A 25,743-nucleotide genomic window follows, 5' to 3' on the forward strand; every position below is an offset into this window, starting at 1 on the left:
GTCCCAGGGGGTTGCCGACTGGTCACCACCAGGGCATCTCTAGATATGCTAAAGGAAGCCCCCTTATTTAGTATTTACCATTTAAGCTGCTCTTGTTATGGCTGCCAGGTGCACATCATTCATTTTATGAATCTTCCTAAGCAAAACTGACTAAAACTACCGCAACCAGGGTGAGGATGAGGGTGGAGTGTGCTTTGACATCACAGGAAGACATGAACACTGTTGGGATAAGAAGTTTGATAGTAGGTCATGTTAAAGTAGTGTGTAAATTCATTAACACAAGGCACTGTAAAAGGCACTGCAGTGTTCGAGTAACATGTAGCAACAAGAATTGTAACGTTCACAGCATTTTAGGACACAAAAGCAGCTTCAGAAACTTTGGTAAGAATGTGCATGAAATGTGTAAGGAAGGCCCACGGTGTTCAATGTAAAAAGTACAGTAGCTCTACATATACAGTACACTGGCAGCCACGGTAGATTTCTCTTTTCATGCTCTTTTCTCGCTTTAATCCAGCAACCACTTCTTCCCTCTTACACGAAAGACAAGACCGATTTTTTCCAGAAATGCTGAAATGTGTTCAATTTAGTTGTAAAAAGTATATTTCATTGGAAATGTTTAAGTTCAGCAAACATGCAATAAAAAGAGACTTGTCTACAGTGGCCTTATGTAGCTTATTTCTATCTAAAAACAGTGAAATGAAAGGATGTTGTAGATCTGAAAATGTATTTCAGGTTTACTGTAAAACTGTAACTTATCATTTTTCTTCTACTACAAATCAAAAAAACTAAATCAGTTCTTGATTTTTTAAGGTTTCAGTTGGAGTTTAATGTCCTCCAGTGGCCAAAGGCGTTTAACATTCCTTGTAACACACCAGTATGGCCAGTATATAATAGTATATCTAAGCAGCTGGTGAGGGTTGTTTCTCCACTTCTTCTCCTTCTCACCACATCCATGTTCTTCTTTTAAGGTCTGTTTAATCAGTATAATTCTGAGCAATCGCAACACTTGCCCAGTCTCTTCCTCATCTGTTTTTGAGTTCATCCCCGCTTTGTACCACCAGCACCTGCCCACTGTTAGTTATAAGCTCCCAGTGACATTCCTGGCCAGTGCCCAGGCTGGGAACTCAGTCAGATTGAAGAGTGGAACCCCCCAGGTGGTGATGGCCAACATTACCACCGCCACGCCAATCAGATTCACCCCAAAACCTGCTTTGACCTGGAGATGAGGAGGAGAAAAATTACTTCAGTAAGCATCAAGAGTTTCTGTTTGCCACATAGTACGAAATAAAAAGAGCCTCGAATTGGATACGCTGTTCCCGGAAGTCTTTTGATTCCGCAGGTGCAAGAAGATTGTGGGACAGTGAGTGTGTGTTTGTGTGTCGTACCATGTCCCTGATCTGCACGTGGCCGTAACTGAAGACGATGGCGTTGGGGGGGTTCCCCACTGGAAGCATGACCCCAAATGACACGCACATGGTGGAAGGGATCAAAGTGTGGAGGGGGTTGATGTGCAGAGTCTCCGACTGGACAGAGAAGTACGCAATGAAGAAGAACAAAGGGGGTAAAGAGAGAGTAATGAAGAAAAAAGACAAGTGCGAAGAGGAGAGGTGAAATGGTTGGGAGTACAGAGGTTATAGATAACTCGGAAAAATGTAGAAGGAGGGAAGAGAAAAGAAAAAAGGATGATAAAGAAAAATTTAACAAATGGGAGAAAGAGAAGGTCAGAGTTACCAACTGCTACAAAAGTTGATATGACACTTAAAAACAACATTTTCACATAATATAATCATAAAAATGTTTGTCTAGAATTAACGTCACAACTGACCCATCCTGTCGCTATGATGTCATACTTTTGCAATGTGGGGAAAAATAAAAAAAAAATTGCACATGTACAATTTTATCTGCTGTTACAATGGTAAGCATTTTAAGGTTGTTTTTTTTTTGTTTTTTTTTTAAACTGAACTTTAAAACATGCAACAAGAGTGGTAATAAAAACCCACAGAAGCCGACAGACATCACTGACTATATTTTAAGGGCCGGTTGAGATTACATAGAACAAGACAAAAATCATTAAAACATGTTAAAAAAAAAAAGACTTTAGCCTTAATGAATGCAGTGTAGTTTGGAGCCGGAAGCAGGGTTCATACATCATCAGTTAACAACTGGACAGAGGTGAAGTATTATGGCACCTGCTGTGAAATAAAAAGAGCCTTGATGTGCACTTTATGAGTAAGTGCACGAGGAACAGGCGCCATTCTGCAATAAAATGGCTTGTGACGTACTGGTGAGAAAACGTCACCACTGACAGCTAAAATGGATTATTGCCAGTACAGCAGTTTTTGGGGGGGTTCTGAGTAAAAGGGTCATAATGTGCAGATGCACAAATATTTTTCCCCTACTCTTACATGTGTTTGTGCTGCTATCCCAGTATAGTATAAGAGTATAAATAACACAGGTTGTTTTTATGGAAGCCCGTTTCCGCCAATACAAAAAAAAAAAAAGGATCCATAACTCAAAATTCCAAGTTATTTTCTCGAAATTTCGATTTATTAACTCAAAATTTTGAGAAAAGTAACTCGAAATTTCGAGTTAGCGCTGCCAATCAGTAATCTACGTGAATGACGTCATTTCCTTGTTACCCGGAAGCTGAAGCCCTCAGCTACAAATGCTACAGCTAAGCTACCAGTATTACATCCAGTCGTGAATGCACAGATTGCTGAGTGTTTTCAGCCTGGCTTCACAAATGATGAAATCCCTGTGTTATTGGCTGAATCACATGGTGTTACTATCAGCAAACATACTCGCGAAAGCGCCAATTTGTTGGGATCCGTTTTTGAGTGTGCGGTCCTCTGCGCCATATGCTTCCGGGTAACAAGAAAGTGACCTCATTCACGTATATTTTTGATTGGCAGAGCTAACTCGAAATTTTGAGAAAAGTAACTCGAAATTTTGAGAAAAGTAACTCGAAATTTCGAGTTATGGATACTAGCTTCTTTGTTTTTATTTAGTGGCGGAAACGGGCTTCCATATGTTTTAGATATCTATATGTATATAAAAAGAGAACTCGGCCTCACAATCAGTGCCACTTGCCTCAAGCTTTACATTGTTTGCACTGTTACACGCACGCACTTATGTAATGGTTATGTAACCAGTACTATTTAGACCACCTGGTAAAGATTATTCAAATTCGTGGCCCACATCAGAAGTAATTAGCACAGTTTAAAAATGAAAAAGTATTTTCAAGCAGCACATTAGTGCAGACCTGTTAGACTGAATATCCTCCAGGTCATTTATGTGAGTGTTTTTAATGATTTATGACATTTTTATGATCATTAATGAGGAACAGGTGTTGCGATATGAAAGAGAATATGTCGTACCAGCGCAGACAGGATGGGCAGGAAGACGGTGAGAGTTGCTGGGTTGGAGGCGAACTCGGTGACCGCAGAAACCAGCAGGCAGGCTAGCAGGGTGACCGCCCAGGGAGGAAGACCACTCATGGGCTCTAGCTGTCTGCCAATCCACACTGACAGGCCGGACACCTACACACACACGCAACATTAATCAGCTTTCTACATGCTGTTCATATCCCCACCATTACCTAATGTAATAATATGTGAAATGATTCTTCTCTTTTATAGCTACAGTCTCTTGTAGATACGTGTTGAAATCACATTAACTCCATCAAAGTAATCAAGAAATTTATAATGGTGAAAATGGATCGCAGATTCAGATTACCCAGATGCTATGATGCCAGAGCAGTAGAGTAATACAAGAACACACAGACATATATTCGTAGTACCTTGCAGCCCGCTGCCAGTGCATAGCCTCCACCAACCAGGATGACGATCTCCCACGGCATGAGTCTCTGGAAGTCCTTCCAGGTGATCATGGGAGCCAGTGGGTCAGACTCTGAATCATCATCTAATATTTTAAATTGACAGAAAAAAATGTCAATAGAGCAGGATCTGGGGGAATAATATCATGTAATACTTGTGGTTGACAAACACTTGAAAAGTCATTTATTTTACCAAATCTCAAATGAATGGCTCACAACATCTGTAATGTGCTGTTAAAATAATCTGAGGTAGTATACGAATGTTAACGAAGCTAGCTGAACAACATCACTGAGCCCTTTTTTATTATTCAATATGTTTTAAAGCCACCAAATGGAGCCCTGATGAGACAACCCAAAGGTGCTCGAGTGCTGACCTGAGTTTTTACAGCAAGAGGAGGAAGAGAAGGGCCGCCTGGCAGGGATGAGGAAGAGGAGGAAGCCCAGAAGAACAGACACCGTTGCATCAGTCCTGTAGCCTTTCCTGAGAGAGAAATTAAGAATACACAGATATAAAACAGATAATGCAAAAGTACTCTAACAGAGGCCAAAAATCAAAAATATGGTGTATGAAAAGAGCATAAGCACTCCTTACTAAGTGTCTATTATACCTACTCTAGAACCAGTGCTTCCCTAAAGTGTCTGACCACTAACACTTCTGAACGTTTGTGGTGATCCGGCGCGACATTATCAGTACTTACTTTTCAAAGAGCGACGTCCAGCCGGGCACAAAGCCAGGCTCTCTGGTGAACCACAGCAGTGTCATCAGGATGAAGAAAACACCTGTCACCACCTCTGGGTAGCTGCACACACAATCCACAAAAGCGCGTCAGCAACAATTACATGAGTGACAACACGATGGGGACAAAATGTCACGTCTAGGCTCGTGAGTAAGATGCAAATGCATAGCTTATATTTACACACAGGTGAATTTAGTCCTTTAAATATACATAAAAAGTGGAAGAGTTGACATCAGAGTTGGAATTTCGGGAAATTATTTTGCATCGTTTCAGCTCTGGCACACACCTGATGGGTCCCAGCTTTGCGTACTCCTCGTGGATCCTCCTCTCTGACAGAATCTCTCTCCTGGTTTTGCGTTTCTTACTGAGTGAGCAGGTTTCTCTGAAGCTGAACACACAGACAGCAACAACAAGATCAACCACACGGTGACCTGATACGGTTGCTTTGTGCTTTTCAAGCTGTAGCCTCAACAACATACAGGCAGCAGGATTACCATGAGTCCATAATGACAACATGGAGATGTGGGCAAGTAGGAGACCCACCTCTGTAATCACACCCCTGCCTGTGACCATTAGCACAGCAACTAGCAACACAGCACACACACAAAGATCCTCGAACGGGCACTCACTTGCAGCCGAGGAAAAGGAAGTGCAGCCACAGCCAGGTGAGAACCAGCATGATGATGGCGATGGGGAAGCTGAAGATGAACCATGTGCCAAAGTTGATCACCTTTGCGTCTGGATAACGGCTGGAAAGACAGTTGGAAACAGCAGCTTTAAACCACACTCATCGGTATTCATTTCACTTTAATGTGTAATATACGCATTGCTACACACTGGCTCTTTAGGGGCTGAGCCTCATGACTTGTGACGGCATGTGTCACGGCCGATAAAAATGGAACCTTATCACGTTTAAAAATAGCCGATTAACTCACATCAGCTACACACATTGACCCAGCCTCGGTCACGTGTGTTTGCTTTGACTGACAGATGTTGTCATTCTCATTTACTTATCTGTGCAGCATTACAGCTGACTGTCCACACTGATAAGACTGTGACTATCACAGCTCAGAGAGCTATACTACACTACTGGACAGAAGCCATAATGGGTCACCGAAATTCTCTTAAGAAACACTTAAGAAGCTTCTATAGAGCAGAACGCAGTTACAGAGTAAAGCAGCAGCATCTATCTATTTTAAAAGAAGAGAACCAACATGACATGCCAGAAAGGATGCCACTTTCTAATATTCAGCCTTATATATAAAGCTTTGTAATATCTTTACACATTCACCTAACAAGTGGAAGATATTAGTTCAATCCCGGGAAGAGACACAAATCCCTTTGGGGCTGCATCAGGAAGGTATCTGGCGTAACATTTGCTATAACAAAAAATGTGTGGAGGGACTTGTGTAGCGCCCCCTTGTGGATAAGAGAGCAGCCAAAAAGTATCCATTAATGCCCTACATCTAAGTTCACATTCACACTCATATGAGGAGTAACTCAGGGATACTTTAGCATGCAGCCTGGAGCATCCAGGGGGGAATCAAACTACCAACCTTCCCCTTACTGTAGTAGACGACCTGCTCTAACCACACGGTTGCTACACACTTCTGCAATATACTATTAATATTTACAACCCTTTATTGATAACCTATTGAAAGGTAAGTTTATCACCTAATTAAATGTATTCATGTTTAAAGAGTAGTGCTGTTCATACATCTAGAACAGTGGTTTCAAACATAAGGCCCGGGGGCCGGAATTAGCCCAGCAACTCCTCCAATCCTAGAAGGTTTTGGAAAATGTGTATAAATTAGGAACTTCTGACTGTATTTTGAGAAGTTTTCCAGGTTTCCCTACTGACAAAACCTTCTCCATTGCCATTCATACTGCAAGAAACTAACAGATACACAGGAAAATGACAAAAATGTTCCTGTTTTTCAAGATTTACTATATTTTCTGTGATTAACTAGAACGTCTATTTAATTTAACACATTTGTCATGTAGAAAAGTTGAAATGTACTGTTGAAACTGGACTTCTTTTTCTGATATTAAGAGTTATCAGGGATTAAATGTTGAGTGAAATGTCTTTATTCTGACAGAAAGGGTTGATTCGCTGATACGATTGATACGATCAAAGTGGCCCACCGTGTAGTTTGACGTCCCTGATGTGGAATGTTTAGGTGTTAGTTGCTCAGATTTGGAGATACTTTGAATCTAGAATCCACTGGAACTAAATGACATTCACTGTTGCTTTCTAAGCTCATAAATGGTTTCAGTTGTTTGTTTTTTCAAAGATTAAGTTTTTATTCTTATTTTAGCTAATTAAAATGTTGTTGTTTTTTCAGTTAACTATGTATCCTTGGTGATCTCTGTACCCTAATTCCACCCAGTGACAGCTGGGATAGGTGAGGATAACCTCCCCCTTTTTTCCACAGAGAAAAAGAAATCTGAGAAAACTGTGAGGAGACCATATCATCAACATTAATAGCCCTCTGTGTAGTGTATCAGTAGTTTATGATTAGTGCACTTTAAGCTATAAGACAAGTTGTTGGTCTCCACTGTTGTTTCATTTAAAGCTATATAGGTAATAAAGTGTGTTTGCTCTGATATGCTTCACTGCTCTGTAACGACGCTAAGCAGAGTAAAGGTGACATGCAAATACGGTGATCACGTATCTGCTGCACAAACAACTCTGCCATGCCTTCTCTGACCTCCGGGCATTCTCATCGTGGATGGAAAAGTGAAAGCGAGCCAATAAAAAGTATGGGAAAATGACTGGGCTGCTTGTCATCCTCTGAGGATCATAGATATCTGCATCAAATTTTACAGATCCCATCACCTAGATAATATGAGGGGAAAACCCCATCAACCTCATAGCTCGACAGAAAGAATCAGGGAAAACAGACCTCTGGGAACCATGAGTTTCTATATAAAATAACAGCAGAGAGAAAAAAATGAGATATTTCAGGCAAATAGAAAGTTTCATTTATGAAAAACAAGAACACAATAAATTAAATAAAAGTATGAAACTATTCTAGAGCTTTTAAGATTTCATCTTAACACCAAATTGCATTTTAAAAAGAACTAAAGTAATAAAAATCATAATATGTTGACAACATCAGTGTCAGTGTCCATCAGGATTTCCTGTGCTGGGTTAAATTTTATGATCCGTACTAAAGAGACACATTTAAAAACGCTGACAGTCTGCTGGTGGGGCTCTGGAGCCATGAAACACTGGATTCGTTGCACAGTTTAAATAGTTGAAACCCAGTTTACACGAGTATCTTTAATAAGAGCAGAACTTTCACCACTGAAACACAAAATCCAGCTTCTATTACCGCAAAATTATGTACAAATGGAGACAGAGAACAATTAAGCGTACAGTGGAGGGGGTAATAATTCAAAGATGCAGTCCTGTCAGAAAAAAACAGAACTAAATTTTTAAAGTATCTCACTTAAAAAAAAAATTAAAAAAACAAAAAAACAAAAAACAGCCTTTCATCAGCAGACAAAAGTGGAAGAAAGTTATAAGATGTGAGGCTTCAGCACAGACGTACATAAAAGATGGATGTTGCTAGCAGGATTTTTTTTAACCTAGATCTCGTATGGGTATTATTTGTCATTATGGTAACCAGCCTCTACTTGTCTTTATAGTCCTTTTTAACTCTAATGGGGACCATAATGTATCAAATGAGCATTACAGTGTATTCAATGAGAATTAAGATAGCGACTGGAGACCATAAACTCATCAGGAAAATGTTTACTGAGATTATAGATCAAGCCAACGTTGGCAATTAGTCAGAGACTTCAACATAAACTGACTTTAAAAATAAAACCAAATATCCTGATTTCAGTTTTAGGATACTACATTTCTGAATCATCAGTTAAAAATAAAAAGAGTTGATTCAGAAAGCTATGAGTAATGATATGTTTGCAGTTCCATTCAATCCTATTTTATTCATATAGCACCAAACCATAGTTGGCTCAAGGTGCTTTATATTGTAAGGTAAAGACCCTACAATAACAGAGAAAACCTAGCAGCCTAAGTCTACAGCAGGTTAACTAAGGAAGGATTCAGGGATACCTGATCTAGACCCAACTATAAGCTTTACTAAAAAGGAAAGTTTTAAGCGTTCTTTTAAAAGGAGACAGATTATCTCCTGAATCAGAACTTCCATAGAAGAGGGGCCTGAAAGCTGAAGATTCTCCCTCCCATTCCATTTTCAATATTATAGGAACCACAAGTAAGCCAGCAGTCTGAGAGCAAAGTGCTCTACTGAGGTGATACAGTACTATGAGTTTCACAGATAAGACAGAGCCTGATTGTATGTGAGGATAAAGATTTTAAACTCAATTCTGGATTTAACAGACAGAGCCAATGAAGAGAAGCCAGTGTGGAAGAAATCTGCTCTCTCTTTCTAGTCCTTCCCAGTACTCTTTCTGCAGCATTTAGGATCAACTGATCAATCCGTTGGGCATCTTTCCATCCGTTGGGCATCTTTCTTTGCCTTTAGACAACAATTCTGATGGCAAAAGAGCCAAACGGGACAGGCCAAACAAAAAAAAAAAAAAAAAAAAAAAAGGATCAACTGAAAGCTTTTCAGGAATATTTACAGTAGTCCACCCTAGAAGTAATAAATGCATGGAATAGTTTTCCAGCATCACTCTGAGACAGGATGTTTCTAATTTTAGAGATTTTATGCAAATGCAGGAAAGTAGTCATTACACTGGAGGCCAAGGTAATGCCATCCAGAGTAAATATCTGGTTACATACAATGTTTCTAAGATATTTAAGGGCCAAGTACAATAATCTCACAATTGGAGGTCTTCTAGGTCATTATGTCTTTAAGAAATCCCTGCACTTTAATTAATTGGAGTGTGTTATCTGGCTTAATGGATATATAAAGCTGGGTATCATCTGCATAGCAATGAAAATGTACACAGAATACTGCCTAAGTGATGAATGAATAATTTGAATAGAACTGGTCCCAGGCAGAACCCTATGGAACTCCACAAGTAGCTAGCTAAGAGAAACCTGCAAACAAACAGCTCATTTTCAGCTTCTAAAAGTTAGCCGGGTACTAAAATAACCCTCCGATAAATCTAACATTGCTTTGTTAGCGTCTCTGCCCTCATTCACATATCATGGGACTGACAGTGACAAGTCCTCCACTTCGTGTAGACACATACTAATGTGTCAAAAGCACATAGCATAGATAAAAAGGCTTTTTTGTTTAATTTGTCTGTATGTTTGAATTTATTTTTATAAGTTTGGTTGTATTTGTGCAGCACTGACTAAAATCACATCCACAATCTGTACAAATATGCTTGTCAAAGCAACTGATGTCAAGTTTATCACTTGTTGTACGAGCATGGACTCCAGTTTTGGATCAACTAAACTGAACAAGTACACACAATCAACAAATTTCAAGCTTAAATCTCTAATCTATGAGATTTTACTTTACACTGCTTAGATTTGTTGCTGTCCCTGTTAGCATCACAACTACTAGCACACACGCAATCCCACACAGATCAAAACCTGACCTTTGTCCACAAGCTGTGACATGAAGGAGGCCATTCTGTCAGGCAGTGGCCAGATGAAATCATCTCTGTGAGCACTGTAGAGGCTGATTAGTTTGATCTCTTGTGGCCCCAGACACTCAGCTAACATAAACTTTTTCAAAATAGAGAACACAGCAGCCAAGAAATCAACCAAGCTGTAAACATGTCTGAGAACTGAGGAGATGTCTGCAGTCATCCAAAGCCATTACAGACCAGCATCTCTCTCTGGTTCTGAACGGTTTGTAAAGTAGATTTAATATTACTGTCAACAGATTTTGGAAGCTTATTTAAATCATTACATAAGCAAGCGTTTGTGTAGATACCACATACGTGAGCATACTTACGTGTTAAACTGTTCAGCAAAGATGAGGTTGGTTGACGTGCCGGTGATGGTGATGAGTCCTCCGATGGTCGCTGCATACGTGATGCTTAGTGACAGGCATTTACAGATCATGTGATCCCTTTTGGTGGGATACTGGGAGTCTCTTCTCATCTTCACCCTCTTTACATTTGGGATTTCAATCTCAACCTAGAGTGATGAAAATGTTGTAAACGAAGAGCAAACATGAGAAGCAATCAGGAAGATTGCTTCTAGCTCTTGTTTCCAGCAACATGGCTCTGGCCCACCCTCTTCACTGACACACTGCTCACCTGTGGCAGGTGGCCGTTGGTGTTTTTTATGAATTCCTGGTTTGAGATGGGCTTGAGACCCAAACCGTTGACCTCAGCGGTTTTTGTCTGAAAACAACAGAATACCGAATCAGTGAAAGCATATAGATTTTTCTGTGGCTAATTTCCACATTCTGTGTACTTCACACACACACACACACACACACACACACACACACACACACACACACACACACACACACACACACACACACACACACACACACACACACACACACACACACGTCACTTACGTCACTTAGTGTGGAGAGCTCCTGCTTATTGTTGTCATTGCTGAAATAAGAAGAGAAGAAAGAAAATCAGTATGGTTGTGTGAGAGAAAATTGACTTTACTTTGGTTAAAATGAGTGAGACTGAAGGAAAACAGTCATTTGATGTAACTTATTAGCACAGATAAAGAGGTAAAATCCTTGCAGAAATACCACAGAACCCTGTGTAGACAACTTAAACAGACATTCACATATCATCGAGTGTACACTGCATAAATAAAGACCCAAAATGTCCACAGACACATACCAGTTGTTGCGGTAGAGCAGCTCTAGCTGGTTCTTGTCCAGGTTCTCCTCTTTGTCTGGCACAGCTGCAGAGAAACACGGGCATCGTCAAGTCAATGACAGAAGTAGTTTGAAAAGTTTGACTGTTTGCCTGTTAACAGGAGACCCTCTCTGCTACAGCACCTTCTAGCTAATGTCCACACTGGTGCAAGCACTGTTGTTATATTTGCAGAAATGTAGTGACAGACCCAGACATACCACTGTCCTCTTCAGGCACCTCTGCTGTTTCAGAGTCGACATGACTGTCTGCCAGACCGGTGCAGATCAGCTGCTGCAGGACGGCCTCAGCTATGGGCATCACCATGGCTGTGGTGGATGTGTTGCTGAGCCACATGGAGAGAAATACGGTGCAGCACATGAAGCCCAGTACCAACCTGCACAAGAAGGAGGTCATTTTATACTTTTGTGTGTGTGTGTGTGGGGGGGGGGGGGGCGCACATTATGACTACATTTACCATCATTATAGTGTTTAAATGTACAAAAGTGTGATGCTCACATGCCAGGCTTGGCCCCTGCAATCATCACCATCCTCAAAGCAATCCGTTTATGAAGGTTCCACTTCTCTATGGAGGCCGCCAGGCAAATGACTCCCATCAGCAGCAGAGTTGTGTCTTTGCAGTACTCTGCTGCTACCTGAACACGCACAGAGGTACAAAAATTATCACTTCAAATGATAAGTCTACATCATTTCAAACTAATTCAACAGATGCTGGGAAAATAAACAAAATGAGATGATGTAGGCAGGAAGAAGTTCCGAGACCCTCCTTTCACCCGGTCCACCCTCCCTCGTACAGGATCAGCACTTACGGTTTGTTGTTCTTAATTTGCTCTACTTCCCATCAGCAGCGTTCACAGATCTGCAAGTGCACTCACCTCTCACCTAAAATCTTTTAATTTTCCTTAATAATAATACATTTTATTTAAAAATAGCGCCTTTCAAAGCACCCAAGGACACTGTACAACAGATAAAAACACAGAAACTGGAAATATACACAATAATAAGAATAACAGATAAAAGTTAGAGCATACAGAGGTTTAAACATAAGCAATTTTAAACAGATGAGTTTTGAGGGTGGACTTAAAAAGAGGGAATGAACTAATATTTCTGAGGTCAGGGGGTAAGGAATTCCAAAGTCGAGGGGCAGAGCAACTAAAAGTCCTGCCCCCCATTGTAATCAGACGAGCGGAAGGAACAGAGAGAGAAAGAGAAGATGAAGATCTGAGGCACCGGGATGGGAAGTTCATCTGTACTAAATCGGAGAGGTATGGTGGAGAGAGAGAATGAATAGCCTTAAATGTATAGAGGATTATTTTTAAATGGATGCGAAATTTAACCGGGAGCCAGTGAAGCTGCTTCAGGATTGGGGAGATGTGGTGGGTAGAGGAAGTCCTAGTAATAATACAGGCAGCTGAACGTTTACACTTTGGTCTTCTTGGGAACAAAAGTACACAGGGTAGGCCCTATAAAATGTCTCTCCACACTGTTTGTTGTCATATAAGATGTCAAAATCCCATAAATGAACTTTTAAAAACAAGAAACCAACTTTTAGCCTGAATGGGAATCAGACAGATGCTGGAATGCATCCAAGCCTATCAGCTGCTTCACAGTAACAATAACAGCTGTTATTAAGCTGTTTATTAAGTTAAAGGAATGACTAAAATAGCTAAAATCTCAGTGTTAGCTAATGCAAAGCTTAGTAGTGACAGCTCCAGGTTTAACAGACACATAATCATTGCTACAGTATTCACATACAGTGTACAGATTATCCTCCACAGCTGTTTAGCACTGAAACTCGGCTAATCGGTTTTCATTTCAATTTGCAGGTACAAATCCAAGTCATAGTCCTTTCCAATCACTTTAAATACTAGCTTTTTTATGGAACACTTATGACCGCAGAAAACTTTAACTGTTAACTGGATGAGATAAGATCCTGTGCATTGTTGATGCTCTTATATTCCACTCTTGAGTGGCAGCAGATGAAGATGGAATCTAATCTCTAAATTAGCAGCATTAAAGCAGCAGAAAATGAGGAGATTACAAAAAAATGAAAGTGCTATAATAGACTGGAAATGTTGCATAAAGCTCTCTGCTGGCATATTTATGGAACACCATCACAAGCGGCTTACAGCAGTGTTAACAGGCAGCTTTTGTCACTGTTTGTCAAGGCGCTTTGGTCACGACTCAGTTTTTATGTAATGCAGATAACAAAGGTAAAGATGATGAAGGTGAGTTTAATTGAGAGGAAACTGTTACTGGTATTATTTTTTTTTAAAGAAAAAAAAAGGGAACTGACGCCAATGGCCACCACTATCAGTAACGCCAATCGTACTGTATTAAGGATCGGCAGTGGTGTTAATGGTCGTAAAGAGGCTGGGTGTGGCCATGTGAAGAACATCAGTGGGTACTGATGATGAGTGCTGGGTTAACGGGTTCATCTGCACTCTCCACTCAGTCATGTCTAATGAAACCTTCACAGTTGACTGACCATGCCTCTGGTTTACACTGGAGTGTAATAGGATAAGCAACAGAGAACTGTAAATCAAAAAACTGATGTATGTCTGAGGAGCACACACGTGGACCAAATTTCTTTAAGCATACATAGCACAGTCCAGAACACAAAAACCATGCACCGTCTGATCTGTATGGAACGCCAGGACTGCCATAATGAATTAATTAAATACACCATTAAATAATTAATTAAATGTGGCAATAATTAATTAAAATTGGAATTAATTAATTAAATAAATAGTTATGACACATGTAATTAATTAATTATTGACACATTTAATTAATTATTTATGTATTTCACATTTTAATTAATTATTGACACATTTAATTAATTATTGACACATTTAATTAATTATTTAATGATATATTTATTTATTTCATTTTGGCAGTCCTGACGCCTGGCTCTCATCATGAAATAATTTTATCTGTCAGCCTCACCCATCAAACTCAGGGGGCGGGGTTAACGCTGATCGAGTCAAAACCATTGCTTTGGCCTGGTGGCCATTGTTTCTAGCACACAACAACCGGCATGTGGAAGCTAACAGAACTGAGCTTTGAAAAACCCTGTTTGTGTGTTACCAAATACCGTTTTAATATTTTTTTAGCCGAGAATGTAGTGGTTTAATCTTCATGTGTCTGGTCGGTTTGTCAAGATACAGCCTCTTTGCAAAAGTGTTTCGATGATTTCGGAGATGTCTGCCCAGTCTCACGGCAAAGCCCGCTCGCCTCGCAAGCAATCCCACCGACAAAGCGCAGGCCCCGGTACACAGCTGTAGTAACCCCCGCTGACTTCTTTTACTGAGGTTATATTTATCGATGTTTTATTTCCTGATGTTCTTATGTGTCCTACGTGTTTCAGTCGCCAATTCTGAATTATAACTAACATTAAAAACATGTTTAAGGAGGAGAGAGAGCAAATAAATCTGTTTAACATCTGATCTTTGGGTTTTTGTTCAGTAATCAGCGTGACCTGTGTATAAACACATAAAAGAGTTTCCGTCATGTAGTAACTGCTGGCTTTAACTGTACAAAGGTTGTTCGACACTATGAAACACATACAGACTTCATGATGTTCGGCTAATATTTTTATTGTGAATATTAATCATGCTGACCTCGCTCTGTACACCACGCAGCGAGGTCAGCATGTCCACGATATCCTCAGCTCCATGAGTTAACACAAAGTTTCCCAGCTGACTATCTAACTGCCAACTATTCCAGAGACGTGAAAATATACAGCATAAAGAAAAGTGTAAGAGACTCAGCAGCAGATTAGAATAACAGTTATACATTTAATAAATCACCAAATGAATCCAAGAAACGAGCAAACCTGTTCCGACAATTTGAGTTTGTGTTCCCTCAGCTGCAGACTCGCTGCTGTTTAAATGTTTGAAAAGGAAGATTAGATATAAAAAACGTCAAACATAGACTCAGTCTGCCTTCACATTTGATATGAGGCCAGCACGTATAGTGGCCTCAGCAGGCTATTACTGAAATACACGTGCTATATCATAAACTATGATATAAACAGGGAGGTCCTATTAACATGTTTAGTTTTAAAGGACACCTTCCTGCCTTTAGTCTCATTCATGAGCAGTATTAGTTTTCTTCTAACATCCAGAAGTCTGCACAATGTGTTTCATAGTTTGTAACAAGCCTTTGACAGGTAAACATAACATGACCGAAAAAGCAAAAAAAAAGAAAAAAAAAAGAGAGAGAGTGTTGACATAAGAAGAGAAAATTCTCTCAATTATGGAGACAGACAAATGGTTCATTTATGTTTGATGTGTGTTTATTCCTCCCTAAATATCGTCGGTGAAGTTCGCCATGCATGTCAGATTTTCCTGCGCATTTTTATACCTCTGCCAACAGAGAGAGAAAAAAAATCACATTCTAACAGACAGCTGGTGCTTAGAATACAGTTGAATAACTATTAAAAAACAGATGATATTTAGATGATAGTTCAGTCTAACACATGTGCCAGTGGTTCATTAAACGTCTGTGAAACTATGCAGTTATGAAACGTAACTTTAACCTCAGCCAAACCGATTTGCTCAGTTGTAAATAAAACAGCGAAGTAAACGTGACCCGACAGACAGAACCTGAGTGAATGAAGTCCAGCGTTTAACCACTGAGAGCTAAAACTCAGCTGAGGTTTCAAAGCTGTGTGCCGGTGATTGGACATCAGCCGCTGATGAAGCTGTTAGCCTATAAAGTGCTCTGTAAGGAAACGAGCTCCAGCAGCTCTGCGCTCGGGGAAAACACTATATTTACTTATCTTGTGCAGAAAAATGCGCTGACATTGCGTTATATCGAGCACCGGCTGCCCAGTTAAACTGTGACTATCACCAGGTAACTAGGCGTGTTTCTTGAATTAGCAGCAGGTGTTAAACAGCTGACAGATGAGGAGGAGGATGCATGCAGGTAAACTGAGGGTCTGTTGAGCTGATCGCTGGTTTCGTGAGAAAAATGTCAGCTCGTTCTTTATGTTACAGAAGCACAGAGACACAAGACCAGGCGGAAAGAAACGATCGTTCGGTGAAAATGAGAATCTGCGAATGCAACATGTGGAACACGGAGAGTGGAATATGTAAACAAACCGGTTAACGTAACCCCCTCGGTGCACTCTGCATGCTAATTGTTAGCAGAGCTAGTGAAATCTCTGAAAACATCTGAGCACTTTTGCAAACATGTTCTATGTTGACAACCTGACCAGACATACGGCGCGACATTCGCGGCTAAAACACTGTTAAAAGTGTAGCTGGTGACAGAAAAACGGGGTATTTTAAAACTACACCACCACCATTGCTGCTTGTGATTTGATCTGCATTCTGGGATAACTGGCTGCCCCAAGTCTACACAAGCAATCGATTTTCTAGGATCGACCTGTTTTGACTTACTTTGCACGGCAACCAATCAAATGTTAGAGAAGCTGCATGGGCAGCGTTAACGCCGCCCCCTGAGTTTGATGGGTGAGGCTGACAGATAAAATTATTTCATGAGGAGAGCCAGGCGTCAGGACTGCCAAAATGAAATAAATAAATATATCATTAAATAATTAATTAAATGTGTCAATAATTAATTAAATGTGTCAATAATTAATTAAAATGTGAAATGCATAAATAATTAATTAAATGTGTCAATAATTAATTAATTACATGTGTCAATAATTAATTAAAATGTGAAATACATAAATAATTAATTAAATGTGTCAATAATTAATTAATTACATGTGTCATAACTATTTATTTAATTAATTAATTCCAATTTTAATTAATTATTGCCACATTTAATTAATTATTTAATGGTGTATTTAATTAATTCATTATGGCAGTCCTGGCGTTCCATAGATCTGCACGTATATTTTTACTACCACCTTTTTCTTTCTTTTCTTGCTTTAATGTTGCTTTAGAAAAAAAGTAGCAAACCCACAATAAAGTAAGACAATGCAGTTTCTAAGGAGAATATTCTTAATTATTCAATAACCTCTTCCTATTAACATGGACATAACTCTACTTAAACAGATATATAGAGATCTGTACAGCAGATTTTTACTTTATAAAAACTGTAAACACTAAAAATTGATGAAATTTGTAAAAAATAAAAAAAAACCTACTGGGGACTCCTGTGCCTCATACTGTACAGTTACAAGAACACTTATAATAATGTATACTTTATTGATCCCCATAGGGGAATTACTCTCTCTGCATTGGACCCATTCAATCAGTGGGCAGCCACTAAGCAGGCGCAGCATGTAGGGACAGTACTTTGCTCAGGGGTATCTCAGGGTAGCCTTTCAGTGGATTCGAACCCCAGACCTTCCGACGATGGGGAACCCACTCTACCTACTGAGCTATCCCTGCCCCACTTGTTTAATTAGCAAAAAGCAAAAACCTTAACAAGAATCTGACCAAGACTTTTGTACTGCTACAGGAGTCTCAGTCCTGGTGCCTTTTCAAACTGAAAGAACGGAGGAGGATATTTGCATAATAAGGCAAAGTTTTAACAAAAGACATCCAGAATTAGGATGTAATAAATTAAAGAATAATTGTTATCGTTTAGATTTACTGCACTGTGTCAAAGCTGTAATTTGCCTTGAAAATATTTAGCTACGCATGGTGCTGTAGCAGGATTTGCAGCACATGGCTGTGTGGGAATTATATCATTTTTATATTATGTTTATTCTTCTATATCCTTTTTATTAAGCTTTGAGTAGTGGCATTTGATGAGAACATTTATTCAATTTATTGAACATATAGTTTTAATCATGTTATTACACACATTGCATATGTGCTCATGAAAGAGTTAAGCACTCAGTCCTGTGAAGGTCAGAAGCTTCGTTCAGCGTGACTGTCTATCCTATTTTACAGTGCTTTTCAATGTTCAAACGGGCATTTTAATCACAAGACACATTGAAAACCCGAGAAACATGATGTGAAAATCTCCATACAAAGACAGAAAAGTGGAATCAGCACACCCAGCATTCACTGGTGCACAGAATGACACTAAGATTAAGATATTGTCTTTTCAGAAATTGAGAGCAGGCGATGCTAAAACTTCCTCCAATTTTCAAACATGCAAGCAAAATTTTAGGTATTTTGTGGGACACTGAACTGTCTTTTAGCACCTTGTACCAATCAGTTTAAGATTTCACTTATAACGCATTAAAGCATGAGGTCATAGTCATAGTGTCTCTGCTCTGCATGTTCTAACCCGACTATGTGAAACTGCCACAATCGGTCGCGTTCATTCTGAAAAACAGGATCTTTGTTTTTCTTTGCTCTCCTTCTCTGCCAGGCTCTGCAGTTATGAAAAATCAAAACTTTTAGCTCACAATAGATGCTACAATTTTCAATATACAACTCACTCTTAATTTGGCATCTCAAATAGAGTTTATAAGACAGGTTTCAGAGAACTGAAGCTCAAACCAGACAATCAGCTGGAAAGAAGGACTCACCTCACTGGACTTGAGTACACCAAAGAGCGGGTAGAGGAAGGCTGGGACCAGAGCAGCAGCACCCAAGGGAACAGCTTCAGACACCCAGTAGACGGCCGTCACCATCAACACATAAGCACAACACGCCTCCTGCAACCCCCAAAAAAGTCTGTCTATATCATCCACACAATAAGCAATACAGAAAAAAAGACACAGGTCTCTATAGCAATTGCATTATTATTTTAGATTGGTAGCAACATTGTCCACACACACACATCCATGTGTGGATGTGCTCACATGGATGTGTGTGTGTGGATGTGCTCACATGGATGCACACAGTCTTTTAGAATACATTACAAGTACAAGTACAAATATTGTGTGAGTTTATTGTTGTGGCAGCAGTGGGGAGTGTTGTTTGTACTTAATATCCAACTGGGACACACACTAACACTCTTTCTGACAAAACTCTAGCACACACACACACACACACACACACACACACTGATATTACATTAATCTTGTTATTGGTTATATAATGTCAGCATGCCAGCCTCTCATACCGCTCTGTCGCAACACCAATGGGCTTAGTGACACGCTCAAAACTAAAGTTGAATCTCGTGACATTTGTTAAGACCTTTTATAGCTGACACTCGCTTCGCAGAAAAATACAGTTTGTTCACAAATGAATTATGCTTAATGCTTAATAAGCTTAATTTAGGTCAGAATGAATGTGTCATAGACAGGGTGCACATAGTGCTATTATATATGCAGGTTATCACTATGTTATAATATGAGACTTGGATAGTCTTTTGTTGAACACAGATTTCATATTAGCTTCTATCAAACGCTGCTGGAGTCTGTACTGAAGAATGCTTAGTATAGCATTTCGCTTGTAGCAGGTCACTTAATCTCAAGTTAATAAACCCACAGGGAGGAGAATTAGCCACAGGACTTCAGCGTGAACCATGTCCAGACCTGCTTGAACTCCCATTTAAAAAAAAAAAAAAAAAAAAACCTTTTCAGAAGTCAAGCTTATCCATGCCTGCTGTTTACATTATGTTGCAAGAAAACCCATGTACATTATTACAATTCAAAGACATTGTAGAAGAACCCTGAAACTTTGAAGTTTCAAAATATCCACAGGTAAGCACAGATGCCTCAGTGCATGTGACAACAACCACAAAGAGACTGTACAAATGTGGCCAGTGTGCAAAAGAAAAAAAAATGGTGTTCAAAAGGAACACAATAGCCAAACTACAGTTTGACGATCAACATATCAATGAAGACAAGAAATATGAGAGAATGCTTGTTGGTAATCTGCTGCTCGCAGACCATTTTTAAGGCGGCTCAGTATGTTTGAATATGCATATTGATCTTCAGTGTGTTTATCATGTGTTTGTATTCAAACTGTGAACCACTTTGCAACTCTGTGTTTTGAAACGTGCTATGCAACTAATGTTATTATAAAGCTACAATAAGCCATTTTAATAGCTATATTAAAAGTTTTAATAGCTGTAGAAGTAGTATAGAAACAGTAACAAGCAAGTAAATATTTAAAAGCCTATTATTATTTTCAACTACCACATTTATTTATTTAAAAAACTACCTTACAGTACTATTGATGGGTCTGATTATTCAAGATATTTTATGTGACATGAAGGATTTTAAATTTATTTTGGATTTAACAGCGGGCCAATGAAGAGGCAGTATGGGAGAAATATGCTTTCTGTTTGTAGTCTATGTCAGCTTGTCTGTTGCTGTGTTTTGGATCAAATGAAAACTTCTCAGGCAGTTTTAGGACAGCCTGATAAAAATAAATTACAGTAGTTGAGTCTAGAAGTAATAAATGTTGCAGAGTGATGGTAAAATAGTTTTTCAGCATAACTCCGAGACAGGCTGTTTCTAATTTTAGACATATTGCACAGATGGAGTAAGGTCTTTATGTCTATAAGACGTTCCTGCAGTTAAATTTACTGGTCATCTAGCTTTGTGAGTAGATAAAACTGGGTATCCTCTGCACAGCAATGGAAATGTATGCTATGCCTTCTAATAATACCGCCTAAAGGAAGTATCTATAATGTAAACGGAAGTGGTCCTAGCACGAAACCCTGTGGAACTCCACATCTTAACCTTAACCCCAGTGTGTGAAGACGACTCCCTATTTCTGCTCTAACTGATATCACAGACAGCCAAAAATGTTAAAATGTCTCAAAAGGGGCATTTAGAGCATTTTAAAGCCGGAGCTGTTGGCTCACAGGGATTACTTGCACATACAAAGCTCTCATTATATGAAGCACTGGCCATATTTAACAAGCATCTACCACTCTAACAGAAAATAAACAGAAGCATAAAATGTGCTCTGACGTTGCTCTGTTTTTGATTTGCTGTTGACAACACAGGTTTTTACTCTAAAGACAGGTGCTTACTTTTTGGAAACGCTCCTAAAGATTTAAGAGGCATTTCCAGGCATTAGGTGCAGCTGCCTGATTAGACCAAATGAGATGTTTGGGGTTCATAATCAAAGAGAACTTCGCCACTGAAAAGATTACAACAATTTAAATCCACGAAGAAAACATTCCAGTATTATAAAGAGAGACATTGTGTCCAAATAATGAGTTTTTGCACTTTAACAGCTAGCTTTACAGCTCCTGCCTGTGTCGGACACAACACCACACCGAGGACGTGCTGGAAGTCTGCCAGATCAGAATCAGAATGCTTTATTAATCCTGGGGGGGATAGGATTAAAGCCATGCCAAAGGTCTGGTTTGCGGGGGGGAAAGCACACTGATGAGAATGTAAAGAGAAAAAGAAATGTGACCTTCGGAAAGAACAAACAAATGGACAGATAAACAAAAAAGACAAATCAGCAGTAATCCATGATTGATTATTGGTCACTATTTATCAGAGCACAGTTGCCCCACAGAAACTGCAGCTTCAGTTAGATCCTCAAATCCTACTCTTTGGCTTCCTTGTTTGGCTTGTTTTTAAAGCCATTGTACTTCAACCTTTGTGCTGAAAAGACTTCACGCTAAGACGTGTCGAGGTTCCGAAGTCATCACATGAAAGATAACCTGTGCTTGTGCTGATTTAAGGCAGGCTTCTCTGAAGGTTATGTAACCAGTTATTAATCTTAAAAATCATTTCAACTACAAAATTAGCAACTCTCTGTGGTGACAAAATTAAAATCAGCCTACATATATTTTATGAAAGTGCCACCTGCAGGGCCATTTTTGAGGGAAAGTGGACAACTGACCGGCCACCCCGGCTGTGACAGGCATGAAAGTGTGAGATGCTGTTTTTTGTATTCCATCTAGGTGAGAGTTCACTTGATTTCTGCTTCTGTTGTAAAATGTGATATTGGAGAACCAGAGGGAAAATGTTAAACGGCTTAACAAACTGTAATGGACCCTTCAGGCACAATCGTATCTTTCCTCAAGCAAGATGCTGCAGAGAAGAAAAATATAAGTTTTTATATTCTGGGTATTTAGCTGCAGTTTGTCATAAGAAACATCCATAAGTGACAGTGCATCCTATTACTCTCTTTGTGCTAATGAAAACAGTGAAATAGATCATGCTTTAGACCATTTAAATGCATTTAACAATCAGGACACCAAAAGGACTCATAATTTGTTTGTAACAATGCCCTGGACTTGTTGTTTCCTACTTTCCTGTGAGATCTGTGAGGAAGAAAGAGGAATGCAAAAGTTTTCTCTTTACAGCTATTCACTAGACACTTCTTGAGTCTTTTGCATCGGAGCCCGGTGTGGTTTTAGAAGCTTTGAGCAAAGCGATTACTGTGAGCTTACTGGGATGAGAAAAGATGTTTTTCTTTGAAATCTCAGTGTTTTACAGCTGATAGGTCAGCTTTTCTCTAAACAGAAGCCCACTGATTGCCTCGTCAACTAACTGTTATCCGTGATCAGCTTGGGAAATGAACAGGAATATTATTCAGTTTAGAAAAAGAAGAGACAGTTACCTAAGGATGTCTGATAGGCAGATTAGATCACAGCTCAAACGTTTTTCACTGAGTCAATCAGCAGAAGGCTAAACGGCTCAATAGATAACATGCACACGGTTCACTCCTGTGCCCATTTGTATGGAAAAATACTCACATGAAAACTGACTTGATACTGACAACACTGATGAAACTTCCTTTTCTAAGACTGGAGTTTGACCTGTCCAAGGTGTACCTCGGCTATCTCATCAGTTATAGAGTGCACACCTACAGACCCCACTACCCTGAACTGGGTAACAAATGGATGACATATCAGTCAAACAAATTAATTATCCAAATTGCTCTGACAATAAAAGCATTTTTAAAAGAACATCAGTACACATCACAGCTAAAAAGACCATCTTAGGTGAGTCATACACATATTTGTCCTGATCACCACAGTTATCATCCTACAGGGTACATTCATTGGCAATCCATCCACATGACAAGACAGCTAAAAACCACAAATGCCAGATTTCTGCTAAAGGAAAATTCAGAGGCTCACCAAATATAAATCGTAATTAACTGCCAGTTTTTTAACAGTAGCAGCAATTTTTCAGTGTGTGCATCACAGCAGCCAAGCCAAAGGCCAGGGAACATCTCTTTGCGTGTGTGTATACGTAGCTGTCTGGACTCAGCAAAAATTCTGGAAAGTTGTGAAACTGCACACGTGCGCCTCTGATAAGCACTGTGCTTATCTGCCACTGACTCTGCTTCTTTGTTCCTGTCCTCAGTCTCTCTGACCTGGCCTGACTGCATCCTACAGATGTCCTGTTCAGCTGCAGCTGGACACAGGACCTCTCCAAACACACACACAATGTTTCTCTGAACCCGTCACATTCCCGACACAGTCTGGGGTCCCTGGTGTCGTAAGGAAGCCACGTGGGGGCTCAAATCCAGCGTGGTTGTGGGTTGATTATATAACTTAATTGCTTGGGTTGTTTCTTTCTTTTTCTTTGTAGTCAAGTTTTTGTTCTTTTGTTCTTTCTTGGCCTCATCCTGCACCACTTACTCATGCCAAACATCCACCACCACTGACATAACAGCAGGGCTCCTTGGCGATCGCTCTTATTGGCTGACGGTCAACTTGTGGAGCATAACACTTTCTTTGAATATGAATGACATTAAAATAAACACAGAGAAACACCTGTAGTTACAATTGATATATGTGTAGAAAACACTATGGCCATGTCCCAGAATATGATCTAAAGCGCATCGCCTCTCTTACGACTGTTTTATCACAGAACACCTTGAGGATTTTGAAAATGCATTGCGCATGCCGTGAGTTTTGAAATGACGTGGGCCTTTCAAACCAACACATTCTCACTCCCTTTAAATTGATTGTTACCTCTGTGACTCAGATTGTAATACATTAAAGTCACAAACTGGAGCTAATGTGTACCATTTGCATCATAAATACAGTGACGTGCTCTGATAGGGTGTTTTAAAGCTTCAATTTTGGTTTGCTGATTGCTACTGTCTTTCACTGGTCACGGGAGAAAAAGAATCCTAATCCCAATTGAGGTGTTCTCAGTATGACCTACACTAGAGGGAAAAAAGTGCTTTCTACTGGATATCATGGAATCTGACAGGTGACCACGTTAACCAGAGAGGCTCTGCAAATCAGAGAAATGCACTGGTCTGAGCCTCGGTAAATATGAGACCACACCACAATCAGAAAGTCTGAAACAAACAAAACAAATATTCAAATATTTTTTTAAAAATACATGAAACTCACTCCCCAGCAGCAAAAGTTTAAGGTTTTAGTCTCAGAATGGCGAATGCTTGCACATGGCTCATGTAATTTTGTGCTTTTCATTACGATTTCACTAATCCGAGGACACTGAAAACAGAGCTATCTCAGATTCGGAGGGAAGACACGCAAAAGAGGAACGGACCTCTCTCCTTTTATTCCCATCTTTTCCCTCTTCACTTTTTTATTTTTCAGGAGCACGATGATGTTTAGGTCATTAACATGTCGCGACATCTCCTCTCCACACACGGCTCAGCTGATGATCGGGGGAGCTCGAGACAAGCGATTATCAAAACGGAGGACAGTGCGCCTTTCTCTCTCTCCCTCTCACACACACACACACACACACACACACACACACACACACACACACACACACACACACACACACACACCAAGATCCCATCAGGACACTGAGGCCAAGAGCAGCAGCATCACCACCCACAGATCAACTGGATATCTTGTTTACTGCTGTGCCGGATGGTTGCTAGGTATTTATTAAGAGTATTTATTAAGAGTATTTATTGGCGCATGATGTTTGATTTAACCTAAGTTCGCATATACTGATTATTTTTAACATACATCTTTAATTTATTTCTTATAGGCACTGGTATATCCATCACATTTAATGCTTTGAAGAGATTTTCTGGTGCTTTAAAAGTAGTTTCTCGTCATTTCGTCTTTAAATGTTTCACATCTGTGCATTTAAAAAAAAGTGTATCTGTCGAACTACGAATTAACTTCAATAAATTTGACGCATTTATATGTCAATAATTTCCAATAGAATATTAATACCTTTATATTCTATCCATCAAATACATTGATAGTGAAAATTATACAGTTAAACTCTACCGTGCTCTTATTTTGAAACCCATTTGGTTATGGTAAGCGTTCTGTTGCGTGTATATGCTGCGTGTAATGATAAAAACTTCACATTTTTTTCACACTCTCTCTCTCGTACTCACACTGGTAGGGTGGATGAGCGGTAAGGGAAGCAGGGACAGCGGAATGAACACCACAAGGATCAGCTTCCTCGCTCTCCACAGCTTCCTGAACAGATCCATCCTGGCTGCGGCCTCCAGCCTCATGGGTGACCCGGGGCTCTGGGTGGAACCGGCCACAACTCAGCAGAACCGGGCGTAAGAGTCAGAAGTGGCCTACGGAAAGCCTCAAGGC

At 39.7% G+C, this 25,743-nt stretch overlaps 1 protein-coding gene across 2 annotated transcripts; it reads right to left on the reverse strand.

Annotated features, from left to right (window-relative positions):
• Nucleotides 1-25,657, reverse strand: slc13a4 (solute carrier family 13 member 4). 2 transcript variants are annotated; one of them, XM_085437760.1, is made up of 16 exons: nucleotides 25,533-25,657; nucleotides 18,842-18,970; nucleotides 11,875-12,011; nucleotides 11,577-11,752; nucleotides 11,341-11,404; nucleotides 11,058-11,097; nucleotides 10,786-10,872; nucleotides 10,479-10,663; nucleotides 5,202-5,321; nucleotides 4,859-4,960; nucleotides 4,534-4,635; nucleotides 4,210-4,316; nucleotides 3,800-3,921; nucleotides 3,378-3,539; nucleotides 1,386-1,523; nucleotides 1-1,216 (listed from the first exon to the last, which is right to left on the reverse strand). In XM_085437760.1, exons 1-16 carry the CDS (start codon nucleotides 25,653-25,655, stop codon nucleotides 1,079-1,081), a joined length of 1,932 nt encoding a protein of 643 aa, XP_085293886.1. In that variant the 5' UTR covers nucleotides 25,656-25,657; the 3' UTR covers nucleotides 1-1,078. The 2 variants fall into 2 exon arrangements, with proteins under 2 accessions (XP_085293886.1, XP_085293885.1); XM_085437759.1 differs by having other exon boundaries at nucleotides 11,049-11,097.
• Between the last annotated feature and the right edge of the window lie 86 nt (nucleotides 25,658-25,743).

Source organism: Copadichromis virginalis, linkage group LG17, assembly GCF_057382275.1.
Source record: "Copadichromis virginalis isolate Kocher_CV1m ecotype Utaka linkage group LG17, C_Virginalis_male_GT1.1, whole genome shotgun sequence".
Taxonomy (NCBI): Eukaryota; Metazoa; Chordata; class Actinopteri; order Cichliformes; family Cichlidae; genus Copadichromis; species Copadichromis virginalis.

Excerpts from the sequence above, each read along its gene's own strand:
- slc13a4 (XM_085437759.1), bottom strand. The coding sequence starts at position 25,655 with ATGAGGCTGGAGGCCGCAGCCAGGATGGATCTGTTCAGGAAGCTGTGG. Across the intron at positions 4,317-4,533 it reads TGGACGTCGCTCTTTGAAAA|GAAAGGCTACAGGACTGATG; the intron begins GTAAGTACTGAT and ends TTTCTCTCTCAG. Across the intron at positions 3,540-3,799 it reads CACTGGCAGCGGGCTGCAAG|GTGTCCGGCCTGTCAGTGTG; the intron begins GTACTACGAATA and ends GTGTGTGTGTAG.